The 14,363-nt window shown below is 58.5% G+C and overlaps 1 protein-coding gene across 1 annotated transcript; it reads left to right on the plus strand.

The window, feature by feature from the left end:
- Positions 1-2,940: 2,940 nt before the first annotated feature.
- LOC122173413 (regenerating islet-derived protein 4-like) lies at positions 2,941-13,092 on the plus strand. Its single transcript, XM_065597078.1, has 5 exons — positions 2,941-3,017; positions 4,755-4,900; positions 6,681-6,818; positions 9,443-9,557; positions 12,757-13,092. The coding sequence occupies exons 1-5, from the start codon at positions 2,951-2,953 to the stop codon at positions 12,822-12,824; spliced, it is 534 nt and encodes a 177-aa protein (XP_065453150.1). The 5' UTR covers positions 2,941-2,950; the 3' UTR covers positions 12,825-13,092.
- The last annotated feature ends 1,271 nt before the right edge of the window (positions 13,093-14,363 follow it).

Here is a 14,363-nt window from a genome sequence, read left to right on the forward strand (position 1 = left end):
GGACCAGACAGTCAATATAACTCGCTAAGCAGGTATCCTCCAGTTTGGTCATTTTCTTTAAAACACTGTCAGGATCTCAAGTGCTTTGCAAAGCACAACCTATGGCAAGACCAACGTCTAATAAGCTTTCCAAACACAGGTCAATGCACAGGTCCCGGAGCTTGCAGCCCTCACAGTCTTCGAAAAGCTTCTCCCTAAGGCAGTGATTAAGGACATCATAAACAGCAACACGTACAATCGCCCGCATGACTTCGTTACACTCACGACGTGGCACTGGAAAACGTGTAAGTAACATCGGTGGATTTAAGTGCAACTTTTCTACACACAGGGTCATAGTTCATGACCACCTCAGGTGCTCTGGGATGATGAGCCCTGGTACTGGTCATATGATCTAGCAATTCAGGTATGGATGAGTAATAACCTCAACGTAGGGTGAAACTCCATGTCTTATCTCCGAAGGTGATTTCGAAAATGCCGTCTTCGTTGATACTGGGAGCTCTGAGCAACGCCCAGCCACTGGGGGTCTGACCCCAATGACTCCAGTAGCCCCACCCCAGACTGTACCCGCTGGGGGTCTGACCCCAATGACTCCAATAGCCCCACACCAGACTGTACCCGCTGGGGGTCTGACCCCAACGACTCCAATAGCCCCACACCAGACTGTACCCGCTGGGGGTCTGACCCCAACGACTCCAATAGCCCTACACCAGACTGTACCCGCTGGGGGTCTGACCCTAATGACTCCAGTAGCCCCACACCAGACTGTACCCGCTGGGGGTCTGACCCCAATGACTCCAGTAGCCCCACACCAGACTGTACCCGCTGGGGGTCTGACCCCAATGACTCCAATAGCCCCACACCAGACTGCACCTGCTGGGGGTCTGACTCCAATGACTCCAATAGCCCCACACCAGACTGTACCTGCTGGGGGTCTGACCCCAATGACTCCAGTAGCCCCACACCAGACTGTACCCGCTGGGGGTCTGACTCCAATGACTCCAGTAGCCCCACCCCAGACTGTACCCGCTGGGGGTCTGACCCCAATGACTCCAGTAGCCCCACACCAGACTGTACCCGCTGGGGGTCTGACCCCAACGACTCCAATAGCCCCACCCCAGACTGTACCCGCTGGGGGTCTGACCCCAAGGACTCCAATAGCCCCACCCCAGACTGTACCCGCTGGGGGTCTGACCCCAATGACTCCAATAGCCCCACCCCAGACTGTACCCGCTGGGGGTCTGACCCCAATGACTCCAATAGCCCCACCCCAGACTGTACCCACTGGGGGTCTGACCCCAATGACTTCAGGGGGACTCCAGCTGATCTACACTCCCTGGGGATCTGCCCGGAACTTTCCATGGGACAAGATGGACGTGAGCAGTTGGGCCAGTCAGGGCCAGGGCACGATGGCTCCCTACAGCCACACTGACCTCAGCGCTGTCAGACGAGGGCAGGGAGGGAACAACTTTTATTTTATCTGTTATCTGAGCCCTGCCAAGTGCTTCCTCCTGGTCACAACCTGGCTGGTGGCTGGGTCCTGGTTCCTCTTAGCTCTATTTGCCTTGGCATTAAATGATTGTATCTGTCATCAGCACAGATTTGCATGTTCAGTATTGACATCTGGTTCCCTCCCCCGCTTCCCTGGACTGGTCTATAAATGCCCCAGGCACGGCCAGTGTCCCATACAGGCTGCACTTGATCCGACCTTGCACCAAAGCGGCTACACAGAGAGACAATCAGGTGAGACCCTGGCTTCCTCCAGCTTCTTCCTCCTCCTGCTCGGGGTGGCTGGTGGCAGCTGATCCGTTACAGGGGCGGGTGCCCTGGGTGAGTCCCCTGATCCGGGGCCGTCTCTGTCTCACCCCTTCCTCCCACCCAGCACAGCCCTGCATGTGGCACCCTAACGCCTGCAGAGCCATGCCGAGCGCTCTGACCCTCCCAGAGCTGGGCCCAGCATCCAGTCCTGTGTCCAGTCCCCAATGGAGCATCACTCTGCCGGGCGGCTCTCCCATTGGACCCCTTCTCCCAGTCATGGTGCCATGGGGATCCCAGCCCCCACCACGAGGTGCAGTGACAATCATCCTCCCTCCTGCCTGCCTGCCCGCCCGCCCGCCCATCTGCCCCAACATGTGGTGTTGGCTTCCCAGACACTCAGTCTCCCTGGAGCTGGAAATATGAGTGTGATTCAAACACCTGTTAGTGGGGGAAAGGCCCCGGGGTGGGGTCAGTGGGTGATAACATGAGAGGCTCCATGTTTCTAATACTGAACTGGTCTCTAGTCAGAGAACTATTGCAGAGGTGCTGCACCTGCAGCCGGCATTCCAGCCCTGTGCACACAGACTGGCCTCTATCCTGGTGGCACTGGGGCCTCTTCCAAACTCTTCCCTCCTGCCACCTCTGCCCTCCCTCCACGTTCCATGTAGGTGGCTACTGTGGGGACCTGCCAGCCCCAGCATTGGGTAGAGAGGGACAGTGGGAGATGGCAAATGCCTCTTCTAAGAACCACTTTGCTCTGCAAATGGGACCCTGTTGCCTGGGACCCAGCCCCCTGAGTGACCCTGGCCTCCCTGTTGCTCCCCATCTCCTCCCCACCTGCAGCCCTAGTTCGGGGAGTCCCTGGTGGTGCGGCTTGCTGAGCCCAGTCACTGAGGAGCTGGGACCTGGCTCCCTGCCGGGTGTCCAGTTCTGTCCCTGGGGCACGGCTCGGTGAGGGCTAGAGGCAGAAGGGCCCTTCGGAACCAGGGACATGGGCTCCAAGCTGCATCCCCTTGGGCTGGGGGACGGGATCCCTCTCGGGGCCCTTCCAGCCCAGCCTGGCCCTTTAGCAAACAGTTCCAGCTCCAAAGCACTGAAATGCCCCATGAAGGATGGGGGGGGTCGCTCCAGGGGCTGTCTCAGGCTGTCATGCAACATCTCCCTTGTGCGTTTTCTCACCAGGTGAAGAAAGAAGATGGGGCCAGTCGCCTACTTCTGCCTCTGCCTCCTCGGCTGCCTGATCTTTAACCCCTCGCTGGAAGGTAAGTCCCTGCCTGGCCCCTCGGAGCTGGAGACCCCAGGCTCTGTTTGCCCTTGAAGGGAAGAGAACTCATTTCACTCAGGGGTCCCAGCCCCACCATGTGGTAGAAGCCATCACAGCAGGGTCCCCAGAGCCCCTTCCTCACCAAATCTATCAATCCAGACCCCAACCAGCGGTTCAGCACCTGCCCGAGGGGCGAGGCAGCTTCCTGCTGCCCTTGGCTCTGAGTGCAGAGGGAATCCCTGAGATCTCCTGGGGCTGAGTGTGAGAGCCAGGCTGGGAGCTAAACCCGCCCCCATCTCCTGCTGTGGCTTAGAGGGGGACTTTCCCCATCGGGGCAGAGGGGTCCCCTCCCAACCAGGGAGCAGAACGTGCCAATAACATCCCAGACAAGTGACAGCCATCTCTTTTCACTGGGCTCAAAATGGCACCTCTCCGTGAGCTTCACCCTGTACTATGGATAATCCAAACCCTGTGCAAAGAAAAATCCTGGGAGTATTTCTCTCCCCCGGCACCCCTTCCTTACTTATCATAGAATATCAGGTTGGAAGGGACCTCAGGAGGTCATCTAGTTCAACCCCCTGCTCAAAGCAGGACCAATCCCAGACAGATTTTTGCCCCACATCCCTAAATGGCCCAGTTCTACTGCCTAGCTAGTTAGTCCCCAGTTTTAATTGTGCATTTGATTTTTCCTTCCTAAGTGAAGTACTTTGCACCTGTCTATCCCAAATTCCATCTTGTTCATTTAAGACCAAGTCTCCAATTATTAAGGCCAGTTGAATTCTAATCCTGTCCTCCAAAGTGCTACCAACCCCTCCCAGCTTGGTGTCATCCACAAAATGTACAGGCATAATCTCCACTCCATTACTCAAGTCATTAATGAAAATGTTGAACAGACCCAGGACAGACCCCTGAGACCCCACTTGATATGTATCCCCAGTATGACAGCAAACAAGCAACCTCCCTAACTACTCTTTGAGTAGGGTTTTCCAACCAGTTGTGCACCCACCTAACAGTAATTTCATCTGGATCACATCTCCATAGTTTGCTTATGAGAACATCATGTGGGACTGTGTCAAAAGCATTAATAAAATCAAGATCTATCAAGTCTACAGCTTCCCCACATTCATGGGGAAAGAAGGAATTGATCTTGACATTTCCATGTTGGCTTTTACTTATAAGCCAATTATCCTCTAGATGCGTACAAATTGATTGTTTCATAATTTGTTCAAGTCTCTTCCCAGGTATCAAATTTAGGCTACTGGTCTATAAGTTCCCAGATTTTCTTTGTTCCCCTTTTAACAGACATGTACCAAGTTTGCCCTTCTCAAGGCCTCTGGGACCTCACCCACCCTCCATGAGTGCTCCCCATCTTCACCCCATAGTCCGCTGTATACTCTGATTCAACTGTCTTTACTACCCCTCCACCTCCATCCCATCAGATCCCCCCGTGCTCCTGCACAGAAGATAGGAAGTGACCATCTTCCTTGAGGACGGCCCAGCTCCTGTCCTCTCAGGAAAGGAGACAGTGGTAATTTTCAGGCCAGCCTCACTGCTACAGACAAAGATGGCAAGGAAGTGGCAGCTGTTTTAACTGAGTGGCTTCAGCCCCATTGAAAGCAATAGGAGATAGTGGCCATTTTGAGAGAGGGCAAATGTTCACAGGATTTTGGGAGATCTGGAGAAGCTGGAAGGATGACAGCCGGCAGCTCTGCTCCCATTCTCTTCTCCAAAACAGCCTCTCACCACACTGTTCTCTCTCCCCGTCCCATCCCCTCTCTCGGATCAGGAATCGGGGCCACGTCCTGTCCCAGTGGCTGGCTGTTCTACCGAGGACACTGCTATGGCTTCTTCCCCATAAAGAAGACCTGGGCAGAGGCTGAGGTACGAGGCTTTTCTCAGGGATCCGCGGGGCAGGGCAGGGCGGGTTAGTTGGGAGGGGCAGGGGCTGAAGGGGTTTGGTGACGTCACCATTGGCCCCTGGGTGTATCCCTGCAGAAGTGACGTGACTGGTGCCAGGCACTGGGGCTTGGGAAGAGGCACTGAGAGGGGGCTCTCTCCCCTCACAGCCGTCCCTGCTCCTGCTGCTGCCTGGTGGGGCAGGACTAGGGTTACCATATTTCAGCAAGCAAAAAAGAGGACAGGAGGAGCCCCGCCCCCGTCCTGCCCTAGCCCCGCCCCTGCCCCTCCCACTTCCTGCCCCCCTCAGAACCCCCAACCCTCCCCCTGTTCCTTGTCCCCTGACTGCCCCCTCCTGGGACCCCTGCCCCTAACTGCCCCCCAGGACTCCACCCCCTACCTAAGCCTCCCTGCCTCTTGTCCCCTGACTGCCCCCTCCTGAGACCTTCCCCACATCCTAACTGGCCCCCTAGGACTCTACCCCCTACCTGTGCCCTGACTGCCCCAACCCTTATCCACACCCCCACCCCCAGACAGACCCCTGGGACTCCCACGCCCCATCCAACCACTCCCCACCCCCTGACAGCCCCCCCAGAACTCCCGACCCATCTAAACCCCTCTGCTCCCTGTCCCCTGACTGCTCCGACCCCTCTCCCCACCCCTGCCCCCTGACAGCCCCCCCCCAGAACTCCCAAACACCCCCCCCGCTCCTTGTCCCCTGACTGCCCCCTCCTGGGACCCCTGCTCCTAACTGCCCTCCAGAACCCCACCCCCTACCTAAGCCTCCCTGTTCCTTGTCCCCTAACTGCCCCCTCCTAAGACCCCCCCCAAACTGCCCCCCAGGACCCTACCCCCTACCTGTACCCTGACTGCCCAAAACCTTCTCCACCCCCCCAAAAAAGCCCCCCCCGAACTCCCGACCCCCCCCCCCCGTCTCTTGACTGCCCCCTCCAAAATCTCCCTGCCCCTTCTCCTGCCCCCCGGCCCCCTTACCCTGCCGCTCAGAACATGGTGTTGGGCTCTGTGCGGAGCCGGACATGTGGCTGCGCTCCCCAGCACAACACACAACCCGGTCCCTGCCCTTGCACAGTGCTGCCGGAGCGGGGCGCTGGGCTGCAGGGGAGGAAGGGGGGGGGAGCTCTACGGCTGCTCCGGAGTCCAGCCCGGCAAGCTGCAGGGGGAAGGGCTCTGGCTGCCAGAGCCCCATGCGAGCGGCTGAATTTCCTGCAGCCCTCCCAGCCGCGCCTCGCTCTGCCTGGGGGGGAAATCCCGGACATTTTTAGTGATTTACAAATTCCCGCCCGGACGCTATTTTAACACAAAAAGGAGGACATGTCCGGGTAAATCCGGACGAATGGTAACCCTAGGCAGGACCCCACGCCAGTGCCAAACAGCCAGGGCCGGCTCTAGGATTTTTGCCGCCCCAAGCTTGGAGAGCACAAAAAATAAACAAACAAACAAACACCGGAATGCCGCCCCTGGAATTGTGCCGCCCCAAGCACGTGCTTGCTTTGCTGGTGCCTGGAGCCAGCCCTGCAAACAGCGTCCTCCTGCAGGGGGGTCAGGGCCGGCTCCAGCATTTCTGCTGCCCTAAGCAAAAAAAAAAAGCCGCCTTCGCTCCTAGAGGGAGTGAGGGACCTGCCTCCCCCGAATTACCGCAGGTGCCGCCCCTCTCCCTTGGCCCCCCCAAGCACCTGCTTGTTAATCTGGTGCCTGGAGCCGGCCCTGAGGGGGGTAACAGGCCTTGCTGATGTCCCTGCTGCAGCTGGAGTGTCAGTATCTCCACAATGGGGCCCATCTCGCCTCCATTCTCAGTGACGCAGAAGGGACCACGGTGGCCAGACACATCAGCGAGTCAGGCTTCAAGGATAACGTCTGGATCGGACTCCAAGACCCCCGGCACGTGAGTGTCCAGCGCCTGCTTTTGCCTCTGTCGGTTGCTCTTCGCCATGGCTCTTTTTACCAGGGGCTGTGCAGAAACCATTTCCCATGAGTAAGGCTGTGAGTCTGTTCTGGAGGTCACAGACATCGTGACTTTCCAGGGCCTCCAGGAGTTCCGCAGCTGCAACGGCTGATGCAGCTGACCCCAGAGCCAGCCCAGCAGCTGGCCCCGGGGCCAATCACACCGGCGTTGGAGTCCAGAGAACTAGTTCAAATCCATTGCCAGGCTGGGGGGAGCTGGAGGGCTGAGGACACTAGAGAAAGGGATACAGAGCCTCTCACTCCTCCCGTTCTGAGTCCAGCCCAGCCTCCAGTCTGGGGCAGGGGATCCAGGGGCTGAGTCTGTGGGTGCTATTCGGGGAGCCTCTTGACCCCAGAGCCTCCCTGTGCAGGGGGAAGGGAAAGGAAACTGATGGAGACAAAGCTTCAGATGGAGGTTGATAAGTTTACGCAGGGGTCGTGTGACGGGGTTGCTGGCCATAGCACAGGCTGGACTCAGTGACCCGGAGATTCTTTCTAGGCCTATGTTCATAATGGCTCCTTCGCCCTTTGGGGCCCCTTCCCAGCCTGTGACTGCTCCCCCTTCCTGTCCCTGCCCTAAGGAACTGGGGGCTCTCCTAAGGAGAATCAGACAAGGACGGGATCCCCACGCTGAGGGAGCGACCAGCAGTGATGGGGCAGCGCAGAGATCAAGGGGGAGCAGAGGCTCAAGTCTTGGGCAGGAAAAAGTGGCTAGAAAACTTGGTGAGAGTCGAGTGGAGACGTGATGTGGGGTGCAGGGGGAGGGCCCGGCACATTGCATGAGCTGGGAGGGGGGAAGGGAGACAGGGCAGTAGTTGGAGAGGCAGGTGCAGGTCAAAGGTCGGTTTGATGATGGGGAGAGCAGCGCCTGGCTGTATTGAGAAGGGAAAAGCCAAAGGGGACTGAGAGCTTACAGAAGGAGGGAGATGGAAAGGGTGTGGGAGGGCAGGGGTTAAAGGTGCAGTGCAGATGGGAGACCCTGGTGCCCATGACAGGGGGAAGGGTGTAGGAGTGGGGGAGGGAGCTCCTGGCAGCCCCTATGAAGGGCTCGTGGATAAGACTAAAATTTAGTGATGGGTATTTTTGATAAAAGTAATGCACAGGCCACGGGTAAGGCTGCGAGTTTGTCACGGAGGTCACAGAAGTCACGAATTCTGTGACTTTCCGGGACCTCCGGGACTTCTGCAGCAGCCGGTGCGCCTGACTCGGGGGCCACCTGAGCAGCTCAGGCAGCCCTTGGGCCAGTCACACCGGCGTCTGCTGGGCCAGTCTCGGGCCACCGTCTGCCCACACACACACACCCAGCCCCCAGGAGCAGCAGGAGTTTGGGTGTGGGAGGGGGCAGGGGGTTGGTGCATGGGACGGGGTGAGGCAGGCTCTGGGCAGTGCTTAACTCGGGGTTAACTCGGGGAGGGGGGTCCTAGAAAAGACAACATTCCCCTTGCTCACCTCCTAGGCAGAGGTGTAGCCAGGCAGCTGTGCGCGCTGTCTCTGACTGCAGGAACCGCCCCCGCAGTGCCCATTGGCAGCGGTTCCCTGCCAACGAGAGCTGCAAAGCCAGCGCTCAGGGCAGATGCATAGTGCATAGCTGCTTGGCCACGCCTCTGCCTAGGAGCTGAGCAAGGGGGATGTCGCTGCTTCTGGGGAGCCCTGCCAACCCCCACCCGTTCAGCACCAGCGGGAGTCCAGGGCTGTGTGCCCCCAGACCGCCGCCCACCCAGCGCCCCCGCAACGCCCCCTGGGCCACCCCCCCAGCACAGCCACGGTACCCCCCGCACCCCACAAGCGCACCCACAGCACCCCCTTAGCTGCAGCCCCCAAGCACACCCATGGCGCTCTCTGGGCCACACACACCCCAGCACACCAGCGGTGCCTCTGGGTTGCCCCCCAGGGGTATTTATAGTACAAGTCATGAACAGATCATGGGCCGTGAATTTTTGTTTACTGCCCATGACCTGTCCATGACTTTTACTATAAATTCCCCTGACTAAATCTTAGCTACTCCTTGGGCCCCAGGACCTGAGGCCAGGCCAGAGCCAGCACCCCAGAGGTGAAAGGCCCCATGTCCCACTCTCTGATTCTACTACACTAGCCAGTCCTGCTAACTTGGGGTCAGACTGACACTGAGCCCACTAGAGGGGAAAGGCCCCGTGTCCTATTCACTGATCCATCCAGCGTCTCCATCACAGATGCACTTTTATTTTGCTTAAGCAAGATGAGATCACCGACATTAAACCACCAATGCCCCCCGGGGGGCCGTGCCCATGGGGTTTAGGGACTAGAACACACTCCAGAGTGACTCTGCTCCAGCACGAGATAATTAGTTAATTCAGGCTTGGAAGGGAGAAGGTGAAGTTCATGTGCTAAGTGTTACTATTAGATCAGCGTCTCCAGGTCCCGTCCCCCTGAGCTGGCCTCTCCCCACCCACTGCCCCACGGCCCTTCCCCGACTCTCCCACTGCCTGAGTGGGGCACTTCTGTGTTGGGTTCTGTGTTTCTATGGTGCCTTATCACCAAGGTCTCTTCTCCCTGGGACCCCACGACCTTTCTCCCCTGTCTCTGCAGTACAGACACTGGAGGTGGACCGATGGCTCCCTGTATCGCTACAAAGCTTGGAACATCAAGGAACCAAACAATGACCATGGTGTCGAGTACTGTGTGGAGCTGGTGAACTACCGGGGTAAGCAGATGCTCAAACACATATGCACCAACAAAGGAACCAAGACAGGACCCTGGCCACATACCCCAGCTCTCTCTGTGGGGATGGCCTCCTGTCCTGTCACCCTGCCTCTCTCCCTCAGTTCACACTGCCGCGCTCTCTCCCCTGATCTCACCTGGTAACTCCTCCCCCATCCATCCCAATTTGAGGCTCAGCTGTAGTCAGAGGCAGGACATACAGTACATTTGGCCCCAGACGATCGGTTAAATGGACTGGACCAGAGCTATTGCCCACTCCGTGCCATGTAGGTGGGCTGTGGATTCTTTGGTTGGTGTCTTGGTGGCTTTTGGCACCCTGATTCTGGAGGCAGTGAGGGGACTATTTGGGCCCCAGGAAAATTTAGAGCAACCTCAGGGTTGCTCTGACAGTGGCAGTAACAAACTGGGCAGCCAGAGCACAGGGGCTTCAGCCACACCCCTGCCTGTCCCCTATCCTGGGGAGGCCAGGGCTGGGCAGGGCAGCTGTCTCTCTGCTGGGTTCCCCTCTGCAAGAAGAATCCCCAGATGGCCATTAAGCCAGCTTCCTGCTGTCCGTGTTGCTGGAGAGGTGTAGGGGGTGAAGCGGGGCTGAAAGTCTCATCTCATTCACTGACAATAGGACGGACAGCTGGCTGAATGGGAAAGCTCACTTGCTAATTCAAGAGTAACTCATTCTTTGTGGGCCATGCTAGTCACATGGACTCGTCCACCCATCCGATTTTTCCCCCCACTGTCTCCGACTTAGAAGTGTCACTCATCCAATCCTGGAGCAGGAACATTGCCATGTGACCTGCACGACCAATCACACACACAGCTAATAGTTGAAGTGAAAACTTTTGCAAAACGATTGTGGGCACCATTTCTGAATAACGCTCCCGGGGCTGTGGGGCTCTGTGAACGGGAAAGAGGGTGAAATTCACAGCAATTCATCAACCCGAATCCGTAGTGCTGTCCCCTGGGGCGAGATGCTGCCTCTGGGCCATGCCCAAACCCAGAGGTGTAGGAGATGGAGGTAGGGCCGGTTCATTCAGCACAGAGCGAGCCGGCGTCCCTCTTCCTGAGCTTGTCTCCCCGCGGGCACCTGGCCAGGGCTCTGTGTCCTCCTTTCTGGCCTTTTGAGGGGCGTTGGTGGGGAGGGGAGGTAACAGCAGTCCAGTGCCGTAACAAGGGCGAGACGAGTGAGGCACTTGCCTCGGGCACATAAAGCCAGGAGGGGCGCAGAAAGTGGTGGAGAGAAAAAAAAAAGATGCTGGCACGGAAATATTTATAACCCAGGTGATCTCCGCCCCGCCCCCCGCCTTGCCTCCCCCAGTGTCTCCCGCCCCGACTTGCTCCCCACCCCCTTCCCCAGCCCCGGAAGGGGCAGAGAGTCCCTGTCTTTCCCCTGCAGCAACTGCTGCCACAGGGTCCTAGTGTCCCCCATCTCAACTGCGAGGGCAGACTGACTCTGAGCCTGCCCTTCCCCCTCAGACCCTTCCCTTTTCCAATGGGCCCCTCCAGCAGCATAACCTCCCCCCCCCCGCCCGCAGTCACCACTCCTGCCCCATGCTGGGCAAGGAGGCAGCCCCATCCGTCACGCCCAGTGAAGCTACAGTCAGGGGCAACAACAGGGGAGGAGGCGCACACAGCGCCCCCCGGCACCCACCATGGGGGAGGCAAGGGTGATTCCTGGACCTGAGAGGGGCCCTAGGAGCACATGCAGTGACAGTGGTGGGGGTGAGTGTGCTGCTGGGGGGGCGGGAAAGGGGGACTCCTCCCCCAGAACTTGCTGCTGCCGGCAGGGAGAGGGCTGGGCGGAGTCCTCCTCTCTGGCGCCTCTCCCAGAGCAGCCTGCCTGCACCCCAAACTCATCCTCAGCCCTGCCCCACCCCAGAGCCCTCACCCTCCCGCACCTCAACCCTCTGCCCGAGCCCTGAGCCCCGCCCACACCCCAAACCTCCCATTCCCAACCCCAGCCAGAGCCCTCACCCCCCACATTTCTACTCTCGCCCTGAGCCCCTCCCACGCTCCAAACCCCTCATCTGCAGCCACAACCCACAGCCCTCACCCCTGCACCCCATCCCTCTGCACCTCTCCCATCCCCAAACTCCCTCCCAGAACCTGCACCCCCTCCCTCCGCACCCCCAAACTCCCTCCCAGAGCCTGCACCCCAATCCCCTGCCCCAGCCTAGGCCCTGCACCCCAGACCTCCTCCCTCACTCAATCTCCCTCCCAGAGCCTTGGGCGGGTGGGAGGGGCGGACTTTGGGTGGGAGCGGGTTCTGGGCATCACCAAAATTTCTACAAACCTGCCGTCCCTGATCCTGCCCTGCAAACCTGAACTCCCAGCATTCTCAGGACACAGGCTGATCCCTAGTGACCACTGCTGATATCCAGCACCTCCCTCCTCCCTTAACCTGCGAGTCCCTCTCAGGATTGGAATTGGACTGGAACCAAAGACCATCTTGGAAGCAACATTACCAGCCCAAGCAGTCACAAATCATGAGTTGACCCACCAAAATCACAGGCTCTACCGCCGCTACTTCATTCATTGTTCGGCGGCATTTCGGCGGCAGGCCCTTCCCTCCGAGAGGGACTGAGGGACCCGCCGCCGAAGAGCCGGCCCTGGGGGAGGGCGCAATTTTATATTCTTGCCTCAGGCGCAAAAATACCTAGTTACGGCTCTGCAGCAGTCACAGATGGAGAGGCAGTCTGGTCTAGTGGACAGGGACGGGGCTGTGATTCAGGAGACCTAACTTCTATTCCCAGCCCCGTCACTGAGCTGCTGGGTGACCTTGGGCAACTCACTTCCCCACTCTGCGCCTCAGTTTCCCCTCCCACCTCTTGTCTATTTAGACTGTGCGCTCTCTGGGGTGGGTATTGTCTGTGGGTGTGTGTATGAACACAGCACCTAGCACCAAGAGGCCCCGTCGTGCTCTCATCAGACATATTCCAGCACAATAGAAGAGGGTCTCCCATTGTCACGCTGACACAGCGTCCCTCAGGGAGCGATGGAGCCTGTCTCTGTCTGAGGCACATGGGGCTTCGTCTCCAGCCTCCTCTTCCTCGCAGCCCCATGCCCAGGAGCTGGGGCCTTCTCTCAGCAGTGTGCATGGGGGGTGGGGGGAGGAGTGGTCACTGTAAGTACAGGAATGGCCCTATTTGCCCTTCCCCCACCCCAGTGATTTCTGATTTGCCTTCTAGATTTTAAGAAGTGGAACGATGCTCCCTGTAACCAGCCAAACGGCTACGTTTGCGAGTATCAACCCTAGCGAGGGGAGTCGCTCGCCTGCGCCTGAAGGGGGAGCTCAGCGCCTGGGATGTAAAAGAACTGGGCTCCTTGGCTGTGATCAGACAACGGCCCAGACTTTCCAATGCCTTTGCTGCATCGAGGGCCTGTCCCCTCCCTCCCTGAGAGACCAGATCGCACTTCCCCAGCTGCAAACTCTCTTCCCCCAAGTGTCTCTGTTCTAGTTACACACCTGCCCCTTCCCTCCCTTCCCCTCAGTGGCTGCAGCCCACGAAAAGAATAAACTCTCCTGAGCATGTAGTTCTGTGTGTGTCTCCTCTGTCCCGTTCCTGGCCCTGCATAGAGGCGTCCATCAAGCCCCCTCTGACTGTGTCCTGAACCGCCCAGATCCCAGTGGAGGAAAGGACGGGGACCCCCAGAGGGAGGCAGGATGGGCCTGGCCTTTTGGCTAAGGAACAGGACTTGGTTTCCCTCCAGATATCTGCAATAACCAGAGTTTCCTCTCTCTTCTGGCCCACCCATCTCCTCCTGGTCTCCTCTCCACTCAGACCCTGAGCTCCTCAAAGCAGGGCCGTGTCCCGCTGTTCTGTACACATCAGGGTGTGGAAGTCTGAGCGTGCACAACCGTAGCTGAGAGCTGTAGCAGACTCCTGGGGATCCGGCACTGAGAGGCAGGGGCGCCGGAATCGGGAGGGCTCTTCCCTCCCACTTTTTAACAAAAAGAAACCGGTCTTAGGGGCCAGGGAGAGCAGGGAGCGCCGTATCAGCAGCGCCAGCCCCTGCTCAGCCAGGACTGGCAGGTGCCGTGTGTGGCTGCAGTTCCCAGCCTGGATTCCGCAAGCGTCAGAGGAAGTCCGGCTGGGGGCCGGTTGCAGTGTTGGGAGACAGGGAGGGGATGGACATAGTTGGGGGGGGGGGGTGCATGCAGGGTCATGTGCAACTCCCTCCTGCCCCAGCAGAGGGGGCTGGATGGAGCTGCTGTTCTCCTGCTCCGTGCTCTTCTCTGCAGCTGGACATCACCTCCTGGGTCCTAGTGCCCATCTTTTAGCTGGGCAAACGTAAGTGCCCGTGGAGGGGGCAGGGCAAGAGTTGCTGGGGGAAGGGGAATGGGCGGGGGGAAGAGGCAATGGGGAAGGGGGGTGGGATAGGGCAGAGGGAAGAGAAGGGGTTGGGGGTTGGAGCAGGGGACAGTGAGGAGAGGAAGGGGGATGGGATGGGGAAGAGAAGGGGATACGGGAACAGGGTGGGGAGCCTGGCATGCGCCATCCCCTCAGCAGCAGAAGCAGCCCCATCGGGAAGGCAGCCGCAGCAGCATCAGGAGGCACCAGAGCGCGACATCTCTGCAGAACCTGGTGCTGGAGTGGCCGCATCGTTGCTGCAGCAGCTGGGACTCCGCCGTTAAGCTGGCCCATCTCCCCTTATTTGGTGACCCCTGGTTCTTATGTTATGTGAAGGAGTAAATAACACTTCCTTATGTACTTTCTCCACACCTGTCCAGATATTATAGGCCTCTATCATAACCCCCTTAGTCATCTCTTTTCCAAGTTGAAAAGTCCCAGTC

Source organism: Chrysemys picta, chromosome 1 (genome assembly GCF_011386835.1).
Source record: "Chrysemys picta bellii isolate R12L10 chromosome 1, ASM1138683v2, whole genome shotgun sequence".
NCBI lineage: Eukaryota > Metazoa > Chordata > Testudines > Emydidae > Chrysemys > Chrysemys picta.

Bases quoted from the DNA above. Each gene is read 5' to 3' on its own strand.
- LOC122173413 (XM_065597078.1), top strand. From the start codon at position 2,951: ATGGGGCCAGTCGCCTACTTCTGCCTCTGCCTCCTCGGCTGCCTGATC. The intron at 6,819-9,442 runs GTGAGTGTCCAG...CTGTCTCTGCAG, and splicing joins GACTCCAAGACCCCCGGCAC to TACAGACACTGGAGGTGGAC. The intron at 9,558-12,756 runs GTAAGCAGATGC...TTTGCCTTCTAG, and splicing joins GGAGCTGGTGAACTACCGGG to ATTTTAAGAAGTGGAACGAT.